General features: G+C 38.8%; 5 protein-coding genes and 2 long non-coding RNA genes across 34 annotated transcripts in view; 3 read left to right on the forward strand and 4 right to left on the reverse strand.

Annotated features, from left to right (window-relative positions):
* Positions 1 to 489: 489 nt before the first annotated feature.
* LOC124350447 lies at positions 490 to 1136 on the forward strand. The gene is made up of 3 exons (XR_006920970.1): positions 490 to 685; positions 759 to 917; positions 1002 to 1136. It is a non-coding gene; the product is annotated as an uncharacterized LOC124350447 (long non-coding RNA).
* On the reverse strand, positions 633 to 1815 carry LOC124349869. The gene is made up of 2 exons (XM_046800788.1): positions 1679 to 1815; positions 633 to 1578 (listed from the first exon to the last, which is right to left on the reverse strand). The coding sequence occupies exons 1-2, from the start codon at positions 1747 to 1749 to the stop codon at positions 660 to 662; spliced, it is 990 nt and encodes a 329-aa protein (XP_046656744.1). The 5' UTR covers positions 1750 to 1815; the 3' UTR covers positions 633 to 659.
* Positions 1816 to 1967: 152 nt separating this feature from the next.
* Positions 1968 to 7031, forward strand: LOC124349428 (anoctamin-1-like). Of its 6 annotated transcripts, none has more exons than XM_046800021.1 (17): positions 1968 to 2088; positions 2478 to 2726; positions 2791 to 3048; positions 3107 to 3163; positions 3228 to 3388; positions 3457 to 3625; positions 3699 to 4318; positions 4388 to 4581; positions 4650 to 4843; positions 4917 to 5014; positions 5073 to 5224; positions 5291 to 5496; positions 5560 to 5735; positions 5809 to 6097; positions 6169 to 6635; positions 6693 to 6832; positions 6914 to 7031. In XM_046800021.1, the coding sequence occupies exons 1-15, from the start codon at positions 2068 to 2070 to the stop codon at positions 6310 to 6312; spliced, it is 2988 nt and encodes a 995-aa protein (XP_046655977.1). In that variant the 5' UTR covers positions 1968 to 2067; the 3' UTR covers positions 6313 to 6635; positions 6693 to 6832; positions 6914 to 7031. The 6 variants fall into 6 exon arrangements, with proteins under 6 accessions (XP_046655977.1, XP_046655979.1, XP_046655976.1 ...); XM_046800023.1 differs by having other exon boundaries at positions 6693 to 6781; XM_046800020.1 differs by having other exon boundaries at positions 6169 to 6832.
* A 72-nt stretch (positions 7032 to 7103) lies between these two features.
* On the forward strand, positions 7104 to 7749 carry LOC124348542 (26S proteasome non-ATPase regulatory subunit 9-like). Its single transcript, XM_046798773.1, has 3 exons — positions 7104 to 7191; positions 7249 to 7439; positions 7522 to 7749. Exons 1-3 carry the CDS (start codon positions 7104 to 7106, stop codon positions 7747 to 7749), a joined length of 507 nt encoding a protein of 168 aa, XP_046654729.1.
* A 2614-nt stretch (positions 7750 to 10363) lies between these two features.
* LOC124348442 lies at positions 10364 to 12068 on the reverse strand. 2 transcript variants are annotated; one of them, XR_006919988.1, is made up of 5 exons: positions 11898 to 12068; positions 11702 to 11834; positions 11513 to 11632; positions 11215 to 11431; positions 10364 to 10412 (listed from the first exon to the last, which is right to left on the reverse strand). It is a non-coding gene; the product is annotated as an uncharacterized LOC124348442 (long non-coding RNA). The 2 variants fall into 2 exon arrangements; XR_006919987.1 differs by having other exon boundaries at positions 11513 to 11607; positions 11898 to 12064.
* Positions 12069 to 12507: 439 nt separating this feature from the next.
* Positions 12508 to 16118, reverse strand: LOC124348530 (DNA-directed RNA polymerase II subunit RPB1-like). Of its 2 annotated transcripts, XM_046798761.1 has the most exons (6): positions 15494 to 16118; positions 15217 to 15415; positions 15047 to 15114; positions 14368 to 14523; positions 13267 to 13336; positions 12508 to 13173 (listed from the first exon to the last, which is right to left on the reverse strand). In XM_046798761.1, the coding sequence occupies exons 3-6, from the start codon at positions 15095 to 15097 to the stop codon at positions 12512 to 12514; spliced, it is 939 nt and encodes a 312-aa protein (XP_046654717.1). In that variant the 5' UTR covers positions 15098 to 15114; positions 15217 to 15415; positions 15494 to 16118; the 3' UTR covers positions 12508 to 12511. The 2 variants fall into 2 exon arrangements, with proteins under 2 accessions (XP_046654717.1, XP_046654716.1); XM_046798760.1 differs by lacking the exons at positions 15217 to 15415; positions 15494 to 16118 and adding an exon at positions 15178 to 15202.
* A 2025-nt stretch (positions 16119 to 18143) lies between these two features.
* LOC124349241 (calcium-activated potassium channel slowpoke-like) overlaps positions 18144 to 22295 on the reverse strand; it is a 35676-nt gene continuing 31524 nt past the window's right edge. For 18 of the 21 annotated variants that reach the window (XM_046799684.1, XM_046799686.1, XM_046799703.1 and 15 more), the window contains 9 exons: positions 22212 to 22271; positions 21553 to 21709; positions 21245 to 21469; positions 20993 to 21176; positions 20814 to 20909; positions 20596 to 20732; positions 20400 to 20512; positions 19993 to 20323; positions 18144 to 19929 (listed from right to left, as the gene is read on the reverse strand). In XM_046799684.1, coding sequence (XP_046655640.1) covers positions 19846 to 19929; positions 19993 to 20323; positions 20400 to 20512; positions 20596 to 20732; positions 20814 to 20909; positions 20993 to 21176; positions 21245 to 21469; positions 21553 to 21709; positions 22212 to 22271 — 1387 coding nt within the window. In that variant the 3' untranslated portion in view covers positions 18144 to 19845. The remainder of the gene's footprint in view (positions 19930 to 19992; positions 20324 to 20399; positions 20513 to 20595; positions 20733 to 20813; positions 20910 to 20992; positions 21177 to 21244; positions 21470 to 21552; positions 21710 to 22211; positions 22272 to 22295) is intronic. The other 3 variants (XM_046799695.1, XM_046799704.1, XM_046799689.1) reach the window with 2 other exon arrangements.

Here is a 22295-nt window from a genome sequence, read left to right on the forward strand (position 1 = left end):
GGGTATATTTAGCAATTACTATAATAAATTTAAATTTTTTGAAGCAGCCACGCAATTTAAAAAATCAATAAATTAATCAACACAGAATTTACAGCGAGTTTTAATATACATACTGTATTTTCGGTGATTGGCATTTGTTTCAAAAGAAACATGCTGGGCGGAATCGTAGAGGTTAGTAACCCACATGAACGGATAAGACATTACTCATATACACACAGGACCTATTTGTATCATGACTCATAAACAAAACAAGGTATTCTGACATTTACTGAAAAACTCTTGCGATTTTCAAAATGAAATAAACAAAACAACAAATTTCCTCTTAATCCTCTTCCCTAAAGTTTCGCTATTCATAAATTTGTTTGTTTAGGTCGAATACGTGGAATTAAAAAGAAACAAACATCCCCAAGCGATCAACGATAGTGACGGAACGGAGATTACCACTTTATCCCTGGAGGAATTAAGTATCTACAAACGAAGGTCACAAAACAATAGGATTACATTCAAAGACTATAAAAGTTTTGGTTATTTACTTTTTACTCTGTCGTGGGATTTGGACCAACTATTTCAAATTTTGAATTATTATTATTCTTGAAATGGAAAACCCGAGAAAACCATTTACAACATTGGGCCAAAACTATTTGTAGATTGTAGAAAAACTACACAGGAGAAATGTTGGAATCGGGTAAGAATCGTAAGTTATCATGACTGTTCTTTCGGGCAGTGACGCTGTGATACTTTTGATCCAAAAACTGAAGACGACCATCTAGATGATTGAGGAAACGAAACGCTTCTTGAATTCTTTTCTGGCACACGACTCGGTTGCGCCCATTTTGATGTGGAACAGGAGGAGCATGTTGCGTCTTTGTCAACGTATTATCTTCTACGATGACGCGATCGTTTTTGTGGTTTAGGAGGTAATCGATTTTGTCTTCTGAATCTTGTAACTTCAATTTGCACATCTCAAGAGCAGATTGAGATTTCCCCAATTTGTTTTGCAGTTTGGTTATCTCGTCATTCAAGTCTGTTGACATGCGTTGGAAAGACAGGCAATTCTCATCCGTTTGCGTTTCAGCTAAACTAACAGCTGGAAGAGTTTGGACAAACTGCGTCCTTAAAATCTTCTCATCAACGTCTAGTGTCTGCGATTGCGCGTTCAAGAGCAGTTTCTTAGAAGACTCGTCAGTGCATTGACAAGATTTACTTTCATAGGTCTTTCTGGATATCTTGCCAAAAGCATCCACTACCCAGTTGAGCAAACATGTTTTCCCATCATTAATAGGTACCATGTTATCACTTGTTACACCCAAGGAATTTAAGAGGTCTTTCCACTCACACTTGTCCAGATATTGGGGACTGGACTGTTGGATAGATAAGCACTCACTGGCAAAAACAGATGAAGTGTAGAACATTTTGTGATGCTTGAGGTATTCATAAATCATAACATTAATGGCGTCATCCTTTGGTGAGAATTTCACTTGTTTTGAAGTTGATCCCAGTTCAGTTTTTTGAAGTTTTTCAACCATCCTCATTCGAAGAAATGATTGTAGTTCTCCCATAATTCCTTTTTCCTTTAGCCTGAAAATGTATTCACATTATTAGATAACTGTAGCCATTGATGTATGCTATCTCTTTAATACAACACTTTTAAACAACAAAAACCATAAAAAGGACTCACCAATCGAATAGAATCAACTTTAATTTGTCTCGATCCATAAAGCGATCCCCTTTAAATGACACATCACTCATTTTCACACAAAATCGTCGATGAAGCCCAAACAAATTGTTATAACTGTTATTTTATACTGCTTTGACTGACGCTCACTTCACAGTTCAAAAAGAATGTTTGTTTGTATTCTTATGGTGCCATCTAGCAACAATTTGGTTGCTAACGAACATTCGGGTTTTGACAACCGCGGAAATAAGGTTCGGCAACCGCCAACTATTCGTCAGTCGTCTTTCTTTACTCGTTAATAGTGGTTCGTGAGTCCAACGAGCTCGGGAGTCGGGAGTCGGGATTTTCAGCTTGCAGGAGCAGACGACATTCGGTTGTTATGAAAAATAACCATGTCCAATGCCAGACCGCTCGTATTTTTCTACTCATTTTTTATAATAATTATAACTAATGTTTTGAAAAAGAGTATTTATCACGAGTGTTAAATTTTTAATCTGCGGTGTATTTCCGTGAATTAAGTAGTAAAAAACCAAATTTAAAAAAGGTTTCTTAATTTTTTTAAGAAGCGTAGGCGGCGTAGTTGTGTACCTATTGCCGGGGCCTTCAAAACTATTCTGCCTGTCAATAACAATGTGGTGTATGGGTTGGGTATGAGACATACATTGGGTAACAGGTGAAAATGTGGAAAGTCCCTGGATCTGAAACTTTCTATTTTTAGTTGCTTGAGGTTTAACTCTCTCCTTACCCATTCCAATGTGTTGTTATGTGTTACCCTAACGTGTTTGTTTATTCTATTTGAAAGGTAATGGATCGTGGCGGTTCACATAAGGGCTATGTACGTACAAAAAATGACAAAACAGGATCTGAAGTTCGGAAAAGATCAATCGAGTTGGAACATGTGACGAATAGAAGAGATGGGCAGTTTAATGCTGCTCTAGATTCTATGGAAGATGGTACAAATGAATCTCTAGTAAGTGGGTGCCATGAGGAAAAATTTGTTCAAAGCAATAGCACAAAATTAACAGGCGCTAAGAAAGACCTCTACGACCATGTAAATAAGACCTTAGATGCTTCGCATTCTTTACATCCTGTGAATAAGTATTGTTTCTTTTCAGAACCCAACCTTATTCTTTGATGATGGTGTCCGGAAAATTGATTTTGTACTAGTGTGGGATGAATTAATACCTTCAAATATTTCTGAGCAAGCTGATTTCAAGAGAGATGTTTTTGAGAATAACCTAGAAAAAGAAGGACTTCAAATTGAATATGTGGATACCCCTGGAGTCTCACTACATTTCATTAAACTGCATGCTCCTGATGAAGTACTCAGACGTTATGCAGAAATCTTGAAACTCAGAATGCCAATGAAAAAGGTGCACAATTTTGATTAAGAAATATCCATATACCTATATCATTCCAAGGTATATTTAGGTGGAACAAGATGTGATCAACTGTGTTGGTTCAACCTCAATGGAATTCTTGTTAAAAGTATAAACCAACATTAGAAAATTATGTATTTATTGAATTAACTGACCATAGTTTTTATTTAAAGATCCCAGGAATGTTACAATTCCATAATGCAACCAACGAAATCGTGAGTGAAGTGAAATCTGGTTTCGATCGTATACTAGATTACTTTCGGCCAGACCCCCTTTTATTTCCAGTGAAATCACAACGTTTTTCAGCTGTCTACAGTCGTGATAAAGAATATCTGTAACAATATTCGACACAATTTTTTAAACTGCTTTGCAAATGTTAACTTTTAAACATTTCTTTGATAGCTTCAACGCGGAAGATGAAGATTTTTTTACATCATCTATTCGTTCGAGAATTGTAGACTTCATTCTTAAACGCAAGCGCTTCAAAGAAGAAATTGAGGATGAATTTGCTTTTGGTATCGAACGTTTGCTGACTGAAGGAATCTATTCAGCTGCATATCCACTGCATGATGTAATGCAATTTTTTTTTTATTATTATTATTTATTCTTAATTTGTCTAATAAGCGGTTTCTATGTTGTTACAGGGTAGTGATCATGTGGAGGGTAATTTGCGCAGTCTGCTGAGAACCGAGTGGACGGCCTTAAACAAATTACATCGCTATCAGCCATTGGACTATGTTAAGGATTACTTTGGCGTCAAGATTGCATTGTATTTTGCATGGCTTGGTTTCTACACGCACACTCTACTCTTTGCTTCCGTCGTTGGATTACTTTGCTTCCTTTTTAGCTTCCTGTCTTTGCAAAACAACATCCCCAGTAACGAAATTTGCTCGGGCCGATTCAATGTCGTCATGTGCCCCATCTGTGACTATTCGGGCGATAACTCTTGTGATTTTTGGTACATTTTTGAAACGTGCTTACACTCAAGAGCCGCTTACCTTTTCGACAACGGAACTACAGTCTTTTTCGCCGTCTTCATGTCCTTTTGGGCCGTTTTGTTTCTGGAAATGTGGAAACGTTATTCTGCCGAGATCACTCATCGTTGGGATTTGACCGGTTTTGATCACCAAGAAGAACATCCGCGGCCACAATATCTTGCACGTTTGGCTCACGTCACAGCCAAAAGAGTGAATGTGGTAACGCAAACACTGGAACCACGAGTACCGTTCTGGCGAATCAAATTTCCAGCCGCGCTCTTATCCATGTAACAACTAACATTTAAAAATTAGAAACAATTAATTTATGTTTTTTTATTTTAACTTGTCGGACCAAGATCTTTGATCCTTCTTCTCGTCTCAATGGCAATGGCAACTGTTATTGGAGTCATTCTCTACCGCATGTCATTGTTGGCGTCGCTTTCTATTCACAACGATCAGAACATTACAGCCAATGCTATGCTGATAACAACTGCCACAGCCGCCTTCATTAATCTCTGTTGCATCCTGCTTTTCAACAGATTCTATGAAAGTACGAAATTTATCACATAAAATCCTTTAGAATTCAAACCGAATTAAAAAAAAAAAAATTTTTTACAGAAATCGCCCTGTGGCTTACGGAACAAGAGCTTCCTAGAACTCAAAGTGAATTTGAAGACAGCCTGACGTTGAAGATGTATCTATTACAGTTTGTTAACCACTACGCTTCTATCTTCTACATCGCCTTTTTCAAAGGCAAATTCATCGGTTATCCAGGAAAGTACAACCGTTTCTTCGGATTTCGTCAAGAGGAGGTTGGTTTCAATTCCTGAGTGGAATTATTAAAATTTGATCGACGATTAAATAAATTCTATCGTTAAAACACAGTGCGGCACTGGCGGCTGTCTTGTGGAATTGTGCATCCAACTTGCCATCATTATGGTTGGAAAACAGGCCATGAACACCTGCATGGAAATGGTTCTACCGTAAGTTTTAAGGAAGTATAATCAGTGAATTCAACTTACGTGAGATAATTTTTTCTAGGATGGTTTTTAAATGGATTAACAAAATACGAGTTCAAACTGGAATGGGCAAACAGCCAAAGGAAAGTCAAGCTTACAGAGCTCAGTGGGCCAAAGATTATCAATTAGTGGCTTGGGGTAGTGAAGCTCTTTTCGCCGAGTATCTTGAAATGGGTAAATAAATGTCTAATTTTAATTCATTAATTTCATTTTTAAATTTACTTTAATTTTTCTCTCTAGTTTTGCAATATGGGTTTGTAACCATCTTTGTGGCTGCTTTCCCTCTTGCGCCGCTCTTCGCGCTACTCAACAACGTTCTTGAGATGCGATTGGATGCTCGTAAGATATTGACTTTGCATAGAAGACCAGTGGCTCAACGCGTGAAAGATATTGGGGTCTGGTACACCATTCTCGACTGTCTTGGCAAACTGTCTGTGGCCACAAACGTAAGTTAAATAATTTCTATGCGTAATGTGGTCATAATAGAATGTGGTCGATTTTTTCTAAAGGGGCTGATCATTGCGTTCACATCCGATTTTATCCCTCGGCTGATTTACACACTGAAATATAGCCCAGATCATTCACTTGAAGGATACGTCAACTACACTTTGTCTTATTTCAAAACTTCCCACTTTAATCATACGCAACAATTATTTAACGGGACTGAGGTTGTGGAGGTTTGCAGGTCTGGTTGATTTTATCATTTTTTCATGACTTAATTTTTTTATTACTATAATTTTAAATTTTGAATGAATAAGGTACCGTGATTTAAGGGAACCCCCTTGGATCCGAAACAATGAATCTAACCCCAACCAGTATGAGCTCACTGCCGATTTTTGGTACATCCTAGCGGCACGTTTGACTTTCGTCCTGGTCTTCCAGAATGTCGTTGCTCTCGTCACCATGGCTATCCACTGGATTATACCTGATGTACCGCGAAAGCTCTCTGAACGCATACGCCAAGAAGCTTACTTTACCAATGAAATTATTATCAAGCAAGAAATGATTCGAGCTCGTGGAACAGTTCGTGGTGCCCAAGCTGCTAGGGTATACAAATCACGCATAAGTTTCTATTTTGTTATTTTTATTAATTTTCATTGCATTTTAACATACATAAGGGTGATTCTACGGCACGGCTTCTTCGTCCGCGTTCTTACGTCGAACCCCAAAACGAACCATCATATGATGATGGAGTATTATTCAAGCGCTCTAAATCTTCATGTCCTCGAATATCATCTAGTAAAAAAGTAGATGCCGTTTAAACTAAATTTTGGCTAGTCCTTTTAACTTAAAAAAAAGCCTTCAAACTTCAATGTTCCTTTTACTATCTTATCGTTCGCCTATTTCTCGAAAGTTGAAATTGTTAAGAGCTTCATTTTAGTATTTTTACTTTTTAAATAATTTTTATGTGTGATAACTTTTCCTTTTATACTTTTATTACCTTGTTCCTAAATATGTCAATAACCGGTTGCTTGCTTTATAGATCTAACTATTACGCTTTTGAATCTTCAATTTTGTATCATTGACTGCCTTTGCTCTCTCTTAATGTGATGTTTTAAACCCATTTTTCGAGAATTATACTAAGGTATACTATAAAATATTACTAATTTCTCTACTAGTTATATATTTATTAGACTTAAAGGTATATTACAATGGAGATAAAGTCATAAAACTGAAAAATTCAAATTTGCTTTCCCGGCTGTGCTCTGAAGACGTCTAGCGGATGAAAAGGTAAACTCAAAAATCGTCTGCTTTCTCTATTGACAACTCACGATCGGATTTGTGACTTGTAAAAAATTTGTATGTTATTGTTTCACAATTGCCAATTCATTGTTAGATGTTAAATATGTAATAATTTTTTAGTTTCAGTTAAAACAAGCGGAAGATGGATCGGCCTACGAGAGAGTTTGCCTTACAACTAATGGCATCTAAAGAAAAAATGGAATCGGAACTTGTAGAGCTCTTGGATGTTTTGAAGTCGGTATGTTGTTCAAATAAATTGTGCAGCCATATAAAAGTGCTCTGACCATTTCTTATGTAGAATAACACAGACATGACTGCTCCTCTTGTGGATAATGAAGGATTTCCACGCTCAGATATTGATGTGTATCAAGTTCGAACCGTGCGTCAAAAAGTTATATGTAAATATCTACATTTTGTAACTTATAAGAATTTTTATGAAACATATTTGTCAACAGGCCTAAGAAATGACTTGAAGAATTTAACCAATCAGATTGAAAGTGTTCTACATAACCTTCATGCACAGCAGAGAGAGGGTGCTGGAATCGATGAAAACAGCAAGACATCTTTCTTGAATGAATATGATGAGCACACAGTCCCTTTTGCCAAAATAGGAGCAGTAACTGAAGGATCCCCAGCAGACAAAGCAGTAAAATTAGCCAATACATTCTTGAAATATTTAAAAAAATTAAAATATCATATTTAATGGTTTATTATTTTACGTATTAAAGGGGCTTAAAGCCGACGATCTCATCCTTGGATTCGGATCATTACGAGCCAGTAACTTTATCAGTTTGAAAGATTTAGCACAAATTGTTCAGCACAGACTGGAATGTGAAATCCCTCTTTGCATTCGGCGATTGGAGGTACTCATGCAAATCACCCTTATTCCTAAACCTTGGAACGGTAAAGGTTTTCTTGGATGCGTGGTATTGCCTTTTGATACCGTAGACCGTTAAAACAATAATTTGTAATTACAAATAAAACAAACAATACATTTTTAATTCGTTATAACTTTTTCTCATAATAAAAGAGGTTATATAGGCTGGACCGCTGGTTTACCAAAGCTCACTGTTCAGATTTAATATACATTATTTTGCCAAAAGGACATGTTTTTCTAAAAACTGGATATACTAGAGACAATATTTCTAATATTAAAAAGACACTTCAACTCTAAAATTAGTTAGGCGCCACTACGTAAACCGTGTCATGCAGTGGTGTAGAGGTTGGGTGAGAACGAAACGTGTTGCATCATTATCAAGCAGGTACAATAGCCGCAAGGTTCAGCCATTTGGTATTTGTTTTGATATTTGTTTTTGTAGACCCATCCCCAGCAACGTCTACCTGCAGAAGGAAAGGTTAGTTTGCATTTCCTTCGAAGGTCATGGAGATCATTACTTAAAACGTGTCATGCAGTGGTGTAGAGGTTGGGTGAGAACGGGACGTTTTGCATCATTATCAAGAAGGTAGAATAGCCGCAAGGCTTCAGAGGTGAGGGTGAGAAAAAAATCGTATAAAAGGAGAGAGAAAAGGTGAAGGAAATCAGTCGAGTGAGCATCTCCGACACGGCAACAACTGCAGCGCACTATCTATCACCAACTGCATTCCTCATCGTGTAACCAACTCGCAATTATGGGTAGATATTCTGTTTATATTCATTGACTTTTGTATCAATCCTATTTTTTTATGTTTTCTTGTTATTAATGTTCCAGTTATTCCTTATTATTGAATAATAATGTTTAAATTTATTGATTGTTTTAACTTTAGTGTTGTGCTGCTGTTGGGTGTTGTATCGTTGATGGCTGGGTCGACCACTGGTGTACTGATGTCTCCTTGGTATGGCGGATACCAAACCACAACGCCGCCGCCTTATTCCTACGCAGCAACAACATACGCAAAGACCGTTACTACACCAGTAAGGCGCTGGAGTGTTATACCACAACTTACGCTGCCCCGAGATTCTACACCGACGCCGCTTAGTGTTACTCTGCCCCGAGTTACTACACCACCAAGGCACCGGAGTACAACACGACTACGTATGCTTCCCCATCCTACTACACCTACGCTTGATCTTATTACTCCACCATAACGGTCGAATACTACCCCGAAGTACCAAACTACTACTCTGCCCAGATCTACACAACCACGACTGAGGCGGCCAAGTACTACGCAGTCCCGACTTACTACACAGAAGCTGCTCCTTCGTACTAAGTTGAATAGAAACACTACAGTTTCTCCAGTCTGCTACACCATATCCTATACACTTAGCTACAACACCGAAGAAGCCGCACTACGCTGCCCCAGTCTACTACAGCAAGGAACCTAAGTATTGCTCTCTTCCAAGCTACTACCAGACTAAGGCTCATAAGTACTACACCAGTAAGGCTCCCGAGTATTATAACATTACTTTGCGCTGCTCCGACCTACACACCGAAGTTCCGAAGTATTCCTCTGCCCCGAGTTACTACACTGCTAAGGCACCTGAATATTACACTACAACCTACGGTTCTCCAGCTGATAACAAGGAGACTTCTAAATAAGATTTTGAATTTTGTTGGTGTATGGTGTGTTCACATTTGTCGGTTATTTTTTAATAGTTACTAGTCATCGGGATTTGAATGTTGTTGTTTATTGAGAAAATAAATATTTTAATGCGGATAAAAATCTTTTAAGACATCCCTTAATTTTTAGCCTTTCGACATTTCCGTTGGTTGGATTTTGTCTATTTCACATTTTGAAGGTGACTGCTGCTCTAGTTGATCTTCATAGGACATATCCTGGTGCTTAGACGGAATTCTTTTTCAGGGTAAGTTACGAAAGCGACGTACTGTTTAGTGTTCACTCAAAGATTTTAGAGTTAACAGTTAACTTGACATTTAGGTTGGCGTTACAAAGGAGTTCATGTCAGACGTTGTGTTTGTCTCTTTCACAGGAATTTTTGAGAGAAGGGAGATAGAAAAAGATGTTTTGCAATGTCTTTATAAGTAATAGCGAAGAAATATAATGTTTTATCTGCTAAACATTACTTTGTTATAAATTACTCCAAGACTTATAAACTTTAACATGAAAAAGAATTGCTTTATTGTCCCACCTCCACCCACAATTCCACCACATTTAACAATCACACATATTATACATACATAAATACATATTACATACATACACTTAAGTTAACCCGTTGGCTGCCACGCCATATAACCCGTAGGTTGTTCTTCTACTACTCTACGCGCCATGTCTGAAGGATCCATGACAAAAGGTGGGACTTGCCATTGCTGACAAGTCCGGGCTGACACGGTGACAGGAGAAGATGGAATGCACGCCTCTAGAATCCATCACCGTATCGACAAGGGGGAAGTCCCTATGGTGCACTGCCTAACAGGCGCCTTGCGGCAAATCTTGGGCTGGTGCGACTGTCCGACCCCGCGGCATGTAAACCACGAGACCGAACAGCGCGGCCCGTGCTAAGGAGCTAACACAGGGGAAAACAAAGGCGTGGCAGCCAACGGGTTAACTAGCACAAACAAACAAAATATTACCAACAACAAATGATGATCCGCGCTGACATTTTGGAGATACCGGCGATGTTTTGGTGTTCATCTTCTCGACGTCTCCGCTGCATTACCTGAATAAAGAGAAAACAATTCTTATTAAGTGACATGCCAATAAAAGTTACATAATACATATAGGTACATTAATCTAGTTTTTTTGCTCAAAACTTTAAAGGCGCACTTTAAATTGCTAAAAGTTTGCTTTCAATATTAATAACTGTATACAGAACAAAGCTCACTTGCTAGTTTTAAGAAAATTTTCCGGAACTACACCGAAAGTAGGCGATAGCGCCTTAACCATTGAGCTGTAGTCAAATTAAACCAAATATTCGTGATCTCCATGAAATTTGGGGTCGATTAGGTGTGATTTAAGCGAAATCCAAAATTTGGCCGAAATCTAGTCTATCTAATCTAGTAGTATCTAGTAAACCGGAAGTACGCGTACGTACAAAAAAAAACATGAACTTTACCACAAATTTGACGAGGATCACTAATTAGTGGTTCCTTTGTGCGTCGAATGAATATTTACTGAACTACTGACTGAAATTAGAAAACCGGAAGTAGAAAAAAACCACATTATTAAAAATATAACAAGTGAGCTTTGTTGGTGGAATAGTTATCGTCAGTTATCACTTAAAAATTTCCACACAATAACTGCCAATAAATGTTTAAAGAGATATGAAAAGTAGTAGACACTGACTGTTTTGACAGCTGAAAATTATCGAAAAGCCATCTAGCGTTAGAAAAAAGAAACGTCTACGGAACACTGTTTGCGCGCAAGAAGAGAATGATTTTGGAGTTACTACAGAGACACAGAGTTTAACACAAGTAGATTTTTAGTAGATAGTCTATGAAAGTAAGTCAATTGTCGGTTACCTTGGCATAATCCCGTGGCGAGTGGCTGCAGGTGTGTGTCACAGCGGACGGAGCAGAACTTCTCAGTCATTAACTCATAGACTCATAGTAGCATGGTAAAAGGTGATAATGATGTTTACAAAATTCAGCAAGGCATTTGACTTTCATCAAGCAGATCTGGTAAATGCACATGCACATGGCAGGTTATTCGTTTCACACTCCACACTAAACTGAAACTCTAAGAAGCAATGTGATAAGGAAAATTATGTACATTATTTACAAATTTACACAAAGTTATTTATGAAAAATAAAACTTTACCTATCTCTGGACTGGGTTGACTTCTAAACAGATGTAGAAATCATTGTTATAACTAACAGGCTACACTATCAAAATCACAAGATTCGGAAAAGATCCTATGGACAATGAGCAAGAATACCTCTGTTATATGAAATATCAATTATGACAGTTTTAATGCTTCATTTTTCTATAGTATTAATGGGAAAATACCTTATCGGCACATTTGCATAATTCCAATACATGTGGGCTTCAAATTTGAGTTTCAGGCTTTTGACAGTGGATCTAATGGATGGCTCATGGCTGAGAAGCACTAAGTCAACTTGTTGGAATGACTCAAGACTTTCTAGAATTTGAAGAAATGGGTGTAATATATAAAAATAAGGAAACTAGTTCAATATAAACTTACACAAACGAAGTTCAATTCGGTAATTTTGAATCACAGAAAAATAAGTATAAAATAGCAACAATTTGTTTCGCCATGTTCATGATGCAGGCTGTGCTTAAAAACAAATCAATTGAAGTCAGTGGCATCTAGCGGTCAGTAAAGAACCACCAAAAGCACAGCGGTCGGAATGTGACAGCTTCGTCTGCAACTCCACTACGCGTCAATTAGAAATAGAACTCCAATAAATTCTTGAATTATTTTCAAGTGGAGTTCTACTGTCGGGCAGTGGAGTTTCTTGTCGGGTATTTTTTATAATATTTAAAAACGAGTTCTTATGTCTTTTGATTTCTACTGTCGGTGGAGTTCTTCTGACAGCAACCCGATTTTACTAATGAGGCTTTAAGCAGAGCGACTGATTTGTATCCTTGATTTGTGTCCTTTCTTTAATTTTGTTCAGTTTTCCACATCACTGGACAGTAAAGGCAATGAAAAGTCATCACTTGCCGTAAGTCAATATATTCTTTATATAATTTCTGAAAGCATCATTTCAACAAATCTTTAAGCTTACATTTAGGATGCATAAAGAGGATAAAGCTCTAAAGTTCAACTGGAAATCTAAAATGTTCTACACTTTTCTAGTAAGCTCCTCCGGCCTGAGGAGAAGCCCCGCCATAGGAAGAGGCAGCTGGAGCCTGCTGTTGATACGATGGAGCCGCTGGGGCCGATTGTTGCTGATAAGATGGGATCGAAGGGGCCTGTTGCTGCTGGTAGACTGGAGGAGCAACGGGTACTTGCTGTTGCTGGTAGGATGGAGCCGCTTGGGCCGGCTGTTGGTAGGTCGGGGCTGCCGGAGCGGGTTGTTGGTACGACGGAGCGGCTGGAGCATGCTGTTGATAAGACGGGGCTGGAGCTACAGGGGCCTGTGGCCGGTATGATGGTGATGAGGAAGCTTGTTGTGGGTATGACTGAGCCGCTGGAGCATGATGTTGCTGTTGATGAGATGAGGCCGATGGAGAAGATTGTTGGTACGATGGAACCGCTGGTGCTTGCTGCTGGTACGATGAAGTTGCTGGAGCTTGTTGCTGGTAAGAAGGAGCCGAATGGGACTGCTGCTGGTAAGACGGAGCAGGTTGTTGATAGGTTGGAGGAGCAACTGGGGCTTGTTGCTGGTAGGGCGAAGCAGATTGCGAATGTTGCTGGTAAGATGACCCAGCTCCTGAATGAGTTCCAGTATTCCCACCACCATAATTTGAGCTGGAAGATGGTGATGCTTGAGGGGGAGCTGAGTAACCGCCACCTGAAAAACGAGGCAAGAATTTTATTTCAAAGCAATAATGAATAAATATGTTTTAGCTGCATGTTATATGTGTAATGTTATCAAAATACTTACGTTGTGCTTCAGTTCCATGTTGATTTAGCATCAGACCCAACAGCACAATACATTTGAAGGTATTAACAATCTGTAAAACACAGAAATTTAACAATATTAGCTTGAATAAAAGTTTAAACAAAATATTTGCTTTACCATCGTGTTAAAGTGTTGTTACTACTAGTCGGAGAAGAGAATGATTCGCAACTGTGCTTATGATTGTCTCAACAGGTTGCTTTTATACCTCCAGGTCGCTCTTAGAAAGTCAGCTTGTATGTGCGAATTGCAAAAGATTATTTTCTCCTTAGCGCAAAATGAGGCGCTATACACCGTTTTCTTTCTTCTAACTTCTGGTCGTCAACCTGTGGAAAAACTGGGAAAACCCGTGGAAAAACTGGGAAACCCTGTGTTGTTTCTTTTTCAATCGAAGCGTTACATTTATTCCACACACCAATTAGTCCAACAGTGTAACATAACGTCAACTTGCCCTTAAAACCAAAAGTTTGTGTTGCAAAGTGTATTTCGGTGTGTCAGTGAAACGACATCCGAAAAAGTGAAAGAACGGCGCAGGAGCTTATGCTGAAGGATAAAAATGGGATCAAAGTCAAATTCTTCCCTTTATGATGCTGTCAGTGCTACCGCTTAAAATCCTATCGAAAGCGAACCACATCCTTAAAACAGATTCAACAACTATTAAAGCAACTGACGATTCCGAAATGCAATGCAGGCGAATTAAGAATTTTTTTGAAAACTAATCTAATAGCAAAGTTATCCCCTTGACAACTTCTCCGTGTTGGCTAAGATTAAATAAAGGAGCTGAAAGAAATGGTTGGAAATGACTAGCCTTTAAGTCCCCTTCAGACCTGATCCTAGTAAATGGCGCGAGTTTTTCAAATTATTCATTAAACGATGAAATTCCGGTTCTTAGAACTGTGAATAAGAATAAGATTATTTAAGATTTTAGATTCAACAAAGGGTCCCTATCGCTGTTGATGGATCTTATTCCTTTGTTGCCCTTTCGGCGGATTGACGAGTGTCCGCGATTTTTTGGAGAAGCCAGTGCAAAAAAATAGCGATTCAGGTGGGATTTTAAACATAAGCAATGACACAAAGTTAACTTACAGAACGTATTGGTAACTGCAATGCCAACCCTTTCGCATTGGGAAGAAGAGTGGAGAAAACAACAGGGCGGATGCAAGCAACCAGGATCAAGAGGACGCGAAGATCCGGGTCGGTAGACAAGAGATTTTGATTGACGGCTTGGATCCAAGACTTTCGCTAATCCCAATCCAATAAAACTGCAATAAAATAGCAGGCAATTAAAGGTGCAATTGCAACAACATAGAACGAATAGTCTGAAGCATGACGGTATGATTTGGAGAAATTGTGCAACAGGTAACATTTGTGGTGTCAGTCACTCTGACGTCAGGTTCTTATAGAAAGCTAGTTTACAGGTTGACACACGTCGTGTGCCGCACTTCTACACCCATCTTGAATATGACGTCAGTTGGTAAAAGAGCAGTCGAATGTTTTTCTTCTTGATAGAGTTTCCATCAGAACTATGAATCGTAAGTTAACTTGCTCGCTTCAATAATGCCAGCCTTATATATGGGGAATAAGTTCTGTTAGATGTTGGTTTATCGGTAATAGATGGACCTTCTGGCCAAGGCTAAGCTTTGGGTGCAGATTAAACATGCAACTTTTCAATCAAATCCTTATCCACTTCAAGGCCATACCCTTTTCATATCTTCCATTTGGACTTCTGTGTTGTGCATTGAGCCGCCGATTATTCTTTCTTAACTTTGGCGATCGTTTTAAATTTATCACCAGCAACTTGTTCGTCGAGTTCCATAAAGCAATTGCTGTTGCCTAAATAAAATTAATTAGTAGCCTTTATAAAATGAAAGAAGAGGCAGTTGAATTTTATGCAACTTATTCTCATTTGTCAACTGTATCATGGGAGTCATCTACCTCAAGCAGAATAGCTTGTGATAAAGTGGCTTTTCAAGTTCCGTCTTGGCAAAAACTGTAGCAAAAGTTCATTTGGCGGGGGCTCGAGTAGTGAACTAGTGACACATATGGGAAGAATTTGGTCACCACAGCGATTTCTTCCTGGAAGTCACTTTTTTCTGCAAAGATGAGTTTAGCAATGAATCAGCAGTCTGAAAGTCTAAAAAGAGAAATAAAGAATTTCGACTGTTCTTCGCCATTAATGTTTTGTTTCCTGATGTGGAACTGTAATCCATACCAATTCCCATGTATTCTGGAGATTGGAATTCTTCGTATTTTAGACAAACATTTGAGTTCATGTAGACTGTAGATGTTGATGGCACTGTACACTTAATGTTTGAGATGTCACTTCATTAAGTACTTGTTTTATGTGATTGAATTCTTTATGAAGTAGAGGTAGCTTCAACCACTTCGTAGTCTGTGCTTCAACAGTCACACTGTACTTGCTGCTGTTGCATTGGAACTAAATGGTGGGGTGATTTTGACGTAATAAAAGCACACAACAAAATTTTATTGGAGAACTCATTTTTGTATGTGCTCTGGTCAGATGGGCTGCTGCTTTGATTTGACTGCTTCTGCTTTGTTTCAACCACTTTATGAGGGTAACGGGACATCCGCGGGTATAGCACAGGTGGCACAGGCAATGCAATAGAGAAACAAAAGCAAACTTTTACGTGAACGAACTCTTTTGTCAAATGCTAACTACAATCCAACAATTATGATTGAAATTTTGCAACAATATTCTAATGGCAGACTCAACATCTGTGATTCTGTGCTATGAGCTATGAGTGACGTGAAATCAAAAACAGTTTTGGACTTTTGGACTTTTGGTGCACTGCAGACGAACATCCGTGAGAACTGGAATTTTGGGAAGCACTGTTGCCTTTTTACCTGTAGAAAGCAATGTGTACCTAAGCAAAAATATAATAACTTATAGGAAATGTTATTTGTTTTCTGAATTCTTATAAAAATACCCCCACCCAAAAAAAAAATGTTGATAGGGGACCTGTTCTCCTGAAATTTATTTACGTAATAGAATCAGGCCAATCAGCTTCAGGCATGCGCTATTTTAATAAGGGGATGATTTCAGCAACATAGCTTTAGTTTCGCAAGCCTGAATATTTTAACAAGTTTAAGATTTGTTTCAGCCATCGTTGAATGTTTAAAATAGTTGCTCAGCAGATATTGGTTGGTAATCGATCCACACCCCACTGTGTGGGCCTAGTACAACGTATAGGAATAAAGGATAGGAAACTTCAAATATTCAAACTGGCAGAGACTTGTTACTTGTTCCAAGTCTAAATAACCTGATTCACCAGCAGCACTTCTAGTGACATCCGAACAGTTTCATCTTCTAGCCAGATCCGAAATTATTAATCGCTAATAATGTCTTATTAAATATAAAAGGAGACACGCTGGCTGGCAGGTGACACCGTGTTGCGGAGTCACACGCTAAACATATTACTTTTTTGAGTCCCGCATCACCAGGGCTCAACTGGCCAACTCAAACCGTTGAGGGAGTGCAAATCCGTGATCTGGGAAAATTCAAACGCTTGTCATAGTAGTTTGAATTTACATTGATCATTTTATATCTGTGCTGTAGATGCCTTGCGCAATAATAATCAAAGTACCTCCGAAATTTTTGGCAATGAACATGTGTATTGATTTTTTTTTCTTCCTCTCCGGTTAAATACGGTAAACAATAAGGCAAGGAGGTGGGTGTAGCTTCAGTGCTTTGAAAAAAACCGTTCTCGGTTGTATGTAAAATGTCGAATGAAGAACGGAGAAAAGGGAGGTGGAGTTAGAGAGAATGAAACAACGAATCAATTCAAAAAGACGGAGAAAAAATGAAAAAAGAGACAGAGATAGAAATTGAAAGAGAAATTCGAGACTAAAATTAAAAAAAGATAGAATTTTTTTAGTTTTTTTTTGTAAGATTTTGGGGGGCTTTTTTAAAAAGAAACACTGACCTGGTGACGTGTGAAGAAAAATCAAATCAAAAGACAGTCAAATGAAAAAACAATGGAGAAGGGAGAGAGTGAGAGATGCAACTTTTTTTTGTTTTGTTTTTGTTTGTTTTTTTGCATTGGATGACATAACGATGAACCATCCCAATAACGAAAACAAGTCGTCCTACATTTCGCCAATAGCCATACATATATATCTCCTTTATACACAATAAGTATGTATGGGAGTTTATTCCCCCCCCCCCGAACATTCCCTCCCCAAAGATATATATATACATCGGCGCCCTTTTGTTAGTATTATCGCAAGTCGTTCCGATTCGGATTTCGCCCAATCCAGAATGGTGTGATCTCTACGGCAGCAGCAGTTTTTCTTCAAAGAGATAAAAAGTTATGACAGAGAAAGATATAAGAAGGATATAGAGGAGCAAGGGAGGGATAGAATAGAAATAGAAAAAAACAGGCCAGGTGATTTTTACAAAAAAGAACCCGGCACACAGAAAAAATCCCAACCGAAAATTTCAAAAAAAGGAAATTTTGGAAGATTATTGACAGTGACGACTTATTATCTGCCTGTGATTCACCATACATAATATAATATCATTTTCATTTGTCTTTTTTGAGGGTTCGTTAAGGTTTTGTTTTCCTTCCCACAGCCAATAGGGTTTCAAAAGACTTCAAAAAGATTTTTCACGGGGGGCCTATAGAGAATGTGATTTTAGTAATCCTATTGAAATAATGATGAGAGAGGGAAGAAAGATAGAGAGACAGACAGGTATAGAGACAGATAATAGTGAGAAAGAAAAATCAAAAGAGTAATAAGAAAGAGATAGATTTCTTTGGTGTTTTAAGTTAAAATGGCCAAGACAAGGAACGCCCTATTTTTAAATAGCTCGAAATCAAAATTCGAAAAAGAAAAATGTGTGACATTTTCGGAACCTTTTTTTTTTTTTTTGCTTCGGCTCTCACGAAAATCAAACGAATAAAAATGAAATAGCAAAAGAGTATACAGAGGCTACAGCAGTGTTTCGTAATTTGGTTAGTGTTTTTTTTCTTTTTCACGAGGGGGGCAGCTATTTATGTTTAATGTCGTCGCACGAGTAGACTACTTTTAATCGAGCGGTGCCTCATCTCTCTGAACATGAAATGCTTTTCGTGTGTGAACAAGGTCGATAATTAAAGATAGAAAAGAGAGAAAATACAACCAAGTACAAGGTTTTTCCTTTTTTGTCGGATAAAGAACCCTAATTTTGTCAGGAGAGGCCCAGAAAAATCAACCTGCCCGCCTATTATATTATTATTATACACGGAGGGGAGAAAAGAGAAATCAATTTGCGGCGGATCAAAGTGTCCGCCCAGTCAATCAGTTCAATCAGAGCAACAACAAACAACACACGGGGGGAAAAAAAGAACAATTTTTGTTTTTGTTTTGCTATCCCCTCATCAATAATTATCAAGAGCTGGCCCTTCAACAGTCGACCCTTCATTCACACACAAACAGACAAACCAAAGTATTTGCATATTAGTGGAACCAGCAAGAAGCTGTCAAACAGTCGTAACAATTGAATGACTCCTTCAGACGGCTATTAGGTTATTTGTTTTTGTTTTTCATGTCGTTAAATCGTATAGCCTCATTTTTGTTTTAGCTCGGTATAACAAATGCCAACGAATCAAAGAATTCAAATTCTTTCGCCTGTAGAGCACCTCACGATGGTTTGAATAAACATGGGGACAATGCCATGAATTTCGAAATGAAATTTAAATCTAAAAAACAAATTGTTTTTTCTTTGGTGTGGAACAAAAATTGCTGCAGTTTGACTGTGTTAAGTTTAAATTTTAAAAAGAAACCAAATAGTGGCAATCTTGCAAACAGGATTTTTTTTTGTTTACTTTGAGGGAGGGATTTTTAGGAGCAACTTATTTGACCAGAAATGGGTGTGGTTCTTTTTTGTTTTGCGGTAACATCTGGGTACGTAGTCTGCGCTTGGCCAGTTATTTTTTTCATTTTTGGTTAAATTTTGTTTTGTTTTTTTCTTACAAGGTATCACAGTTCAACAATCGTTGGATATATGGAGGTCGCCATAGAGTCAATTTCAATCCCTAATAACGAACCCAACCCCCGTTTCATTTCTCTCTCTCTCTCTCTCTCTCTCTCATTTCGCTTTGGAGCTTTGATTGAGTCTTTAGGAAACGGGTCCTTTTCTTCTTTTTTCTTCTTTGCATATCAAAAGAGGAGTGTGTGTGTGTGAGTGTGTCGTGACAACAACAAGATGGTGGTGGGCTAAGCTCAGAAATTCACCGGGAGTCACTGGTTGTTGGGCGGGGGAGGCTTTTCCATCATCGAGAAGCGATAAGGGGAGTCAAGGAAGTTGGATGATATTCAAAGAGAAAATTTTTGAAAAGAGGCCAATCGAAGCGCAGCACGCTGTCCGCGAGAATCTTTTTTTTGTTTGTTTTGCTCCGTTGTGTGTTGTTTAGTTTTTTTGAAAAATGTGTTGCTTATTATTTTTAAAACTGTTTTTTCTTTTCTGATAATTTGCAATTAATTATTATTATTATTATTGAATTTTCGACTATTTCAAATGTAAGAATAAGGACCATCGGTGAGGGCGCTACAGAGCAAGAGTCAGGAGTTTCCCTCGCGGCCATGTTGTTCTCCTCGGTTGGGCTGATATTCGAGGCCGGGATCGAACTGCATCAGGACGAAGACCTGATGCCCAAAAATAATTCGAATTTAATTTCTTCTCATTTATCAATCGAGAATCAAATAAACCTGATCTGTGGGTAGTAAAGTGAAATCATCAGGAGGATTGGTAACGACGTAGCGCTTGGATGAAGCATCGACCGATGAACTCGTATCTCTAAACCTGATGGATCCGACCAGAGTCGAATCAAATTTAAATGGATTTAAAATATTAGCTCTGGGAATGAATGAAATTCTTTTATACCTGTACAATCCTATACACAACATGCCGTAGTTTCGAAGTGCGGCAACGAAAAGGTCGCCGTACTTGCCACCCTCGCCGTATTGGGCCAAAGGTCCGTCGTAGAGTGAGATCTGGCCCACCCGACAGCGGTCCCGTTCACCAAGTGTTTCCGGCGTGCTGCATTTTAAAATAAAATTGCGTCATAAAATTACAATCGATGATCATTTGTCAAATGATGGGACAGCAGACTCACCTGTATCCACCTCGCAGGCCGGCTCCTTCGGCTAGAATGAGCTCAAGTTCGGGAGTGGCCCCGCCAGTGATGAGCGACCGAATGAGTGTGAGAGCATTTTGATTGAAGTAGGTCTAAAGTACCCCAAAAATTACAAATATGTCAAATAATTAAATCAAAAGGGAAAATTCAAGTGTCAAAAAATTTTTAGAATTACCGTCGACATGAGAGAGTCGAGCACGCTGACAGCGAACGCAGTTCCGCAAGCGAATGGCTGAGTGAGGTAGAGCTCCGTATCCGGATCGTCGTCGTCATCTTGGTCCAAAAACTGCACGTTGCTATCATTCACCAATTCTGATTGAATAATCCCAAAAAACAAATTTTTTAAAAATTATTTCTATCCATTTTTAAAAATCAATTCAATCTGTACTATACCCGTGATCATGGGAACGTTCGCGCCGTAGACAGATCCTCTCCGCTGGAGAACGATGGGACTGCCGATGGGCGTCAGCGCTTCCCGGCCGCTATTACCTGCGAGCAAACAAACCAAATCAAATGAGTTCCGTGTGAAAAAAAAATATAAAATAAATAAATAAATGATGATGTGGTCATACTGTGCGATAGAACGCCGATGGTGTCGTCGAATGTCATGGCTTTGATGTTGAGCGATGCCAAGATGGCCTCCTTGTCGGCCAGGGTGGGATCATCGTTGCTGGGCACTTTGGCCGACAGGATGACGCACATGTCGCACAAGTTGACGTTGACGGCCCGCAAGTCGGCTCGACTCAGCGGTGATCCCTGCAATTTGAGAGAATTTGAGAAAATTTGAAAAGATTTGAAAAGCCCGCCATTTTCAAAAGACGTACATTGAGCACTGAAATTTTGGGCAGGTTTTGAAGCATTTTCCATTCGCGTCGGATGTAGTCGACGGAGCCGACGATGACCACATGCTTCAGCTCGTGGTAATGGAAGTTGGAGGCCCGCAGAGGCATGACCAAATTGCGCAATCCGATCAACGGCGAGTCCGGGTCGGCAAAGAGGCAGACGACGACGTGACCGTTCAGCACCGTCATGGCCGCTTGATTGCGATCCTGAATAAAAAATTCCAAAGAATAAGAATACAAGTTTGACCATAGCAGCTATTGTTGTGAATTAAAAAAGTTAACAAACATACCAGTATGCAATCTTCCAGGGAGCGAGCTGGCGACCAGTGAAACATTCCCGTCGAATCGTATTTCATTTCCGTCTTTTCAAAATCGAAATCGCGGGCTTGGTCGTCGGCGATGCCCGTGTTGTGTGACCCGTTGCCGGCGGATCCTCGACTGGTCGGCCTGCGACGGTTAAAACCAAATGATTAAATGATATCAAAAGTTTGGAAAGAAAAAGAAAAAAGAAAATGTGTATACACAAAAAGGAGAAACCTAACAGAACCGAACGTAATAAAAAAAAAGGCTGAACGAAAGCGAACGACAGGCAGGAAATAAGACGCACAAAAGAAAGTTGCCTCATCTCTACTCGGAAGTCAACTTCCTCTCGTCTGTTTAAAGACTTTGAGAAAATGGATGGACCGAAACTGAAAACGAGCCGAAATTAAATTAAGAAATGTGAAAAAATAAAAATGTTTCGTCGATCTAATAAAATGTGGTGCTGAATAGCGGCGGCGAATTAAACTAAGTAAAAAGTGAAAAGTAAAAATTCCGAACGAAACGTAAACCAATGGAGAATAGAGAGAACACGGATACATCAAGTAAATAGACGACATTCATTCCGAATGAAAGAGCAAAAGAGACAAAGTCAATAGAGAGAGCAGATGATTGGGAAATGGACGCGTACATGAGTTTTTTCACTTCATATGATAGGTGATAACCAGCATAGGAACTGTCCTCCTTGGACCTGTAAAAAGTCATACAAGAATTT

The sequence above is a fragment of the Daphnia pulicaria genome, chromosome 7, assembly GCF_021234035.1.
Source record: "Daphnia pulicaria isolate SC F1-1A chromosome 7, SC_F0-13Bv2, whole genome shotgun sequence".
In the NCBI taxonomy this organism is placed as follows: Eukaryota; Metazoa; Arthropoda; class Branchiopoda; order Diplostraca; family Daphniidae; genus Daphnia; species Daphnia pulicaria.

Bases quoted from the DNA above. Each gene is read 5' to 3' on its own strand.
- LOC124348530 (XM_046798760.1), bottom strand. The intron at 14,524-15,046 runs GTTAAGAAAGAA...GATTGGGATTAG, and splicing joins AATTTAAAACGATCGCCAAA to CGAAAGTCTTGGATCCAAGC. The intron at 13,174-13,266 runs GTAAGTATTTTG...CTCGTTTTTCAG, and splicing joins ACATGGAACTGAAGCACAAC to GTGGCGGTTACTCAGCTCCC.
- LOC124348542 (XM_046798773.1), top strand. From the start codon at position 7,104: ATGACTGCTCCTCTTGTGGATAATGAAGGATTTCCACGCTCAGATATT. The intron at 7,192-7,248 runs GTAAATATCTAC...ATTTGTCAACAG, and splicing joins CGTGCGTCAAAAAGTTATAT to GCCTAAGAAATGACTTGAAG. The intron at 7,440-7,521 runs GTAAAATTAGCC...TACGTATTAAAG, and splicing joins GATCCCCAGCAGACAAAGCA to GGGCTTAAAGCCGACGATCT.
- LOC124349428 (XM_046800020.1), top strand. From the start codon at position 2,068: ATGTCCAATGCCAGACCGCTC. The intron at 5,497-5,559 runs GTAAGTTAAATA...TTTTTTCTAAAG, and splicing joins AACTGTCTGTGGCCACAAAC to GGGCTGATCATTGCGTTCAC. The intron at 5,736-5,808 runs GTCTGGTTGATT...TGAATGAATAAG, and splicing joins GAGGTTGTGGAGGTTTGCAG to GTACCGTGATTTAAGGGAAC.
- LOC124349869 (XM_046800788.1), bottom strand. From the start codon at position 1,749: ATGAGTGATGTGTCATTTAAAGGGGATCGCTTTATGGATCGAGACAAA. The intron at 1,579-1,678 runs GTGAGTCCTTTT...ATACATTTTCAG, and splicing joins AAGTTGATTCTATTCGATTG to GCTAAAGGAAAAAGGAATTA.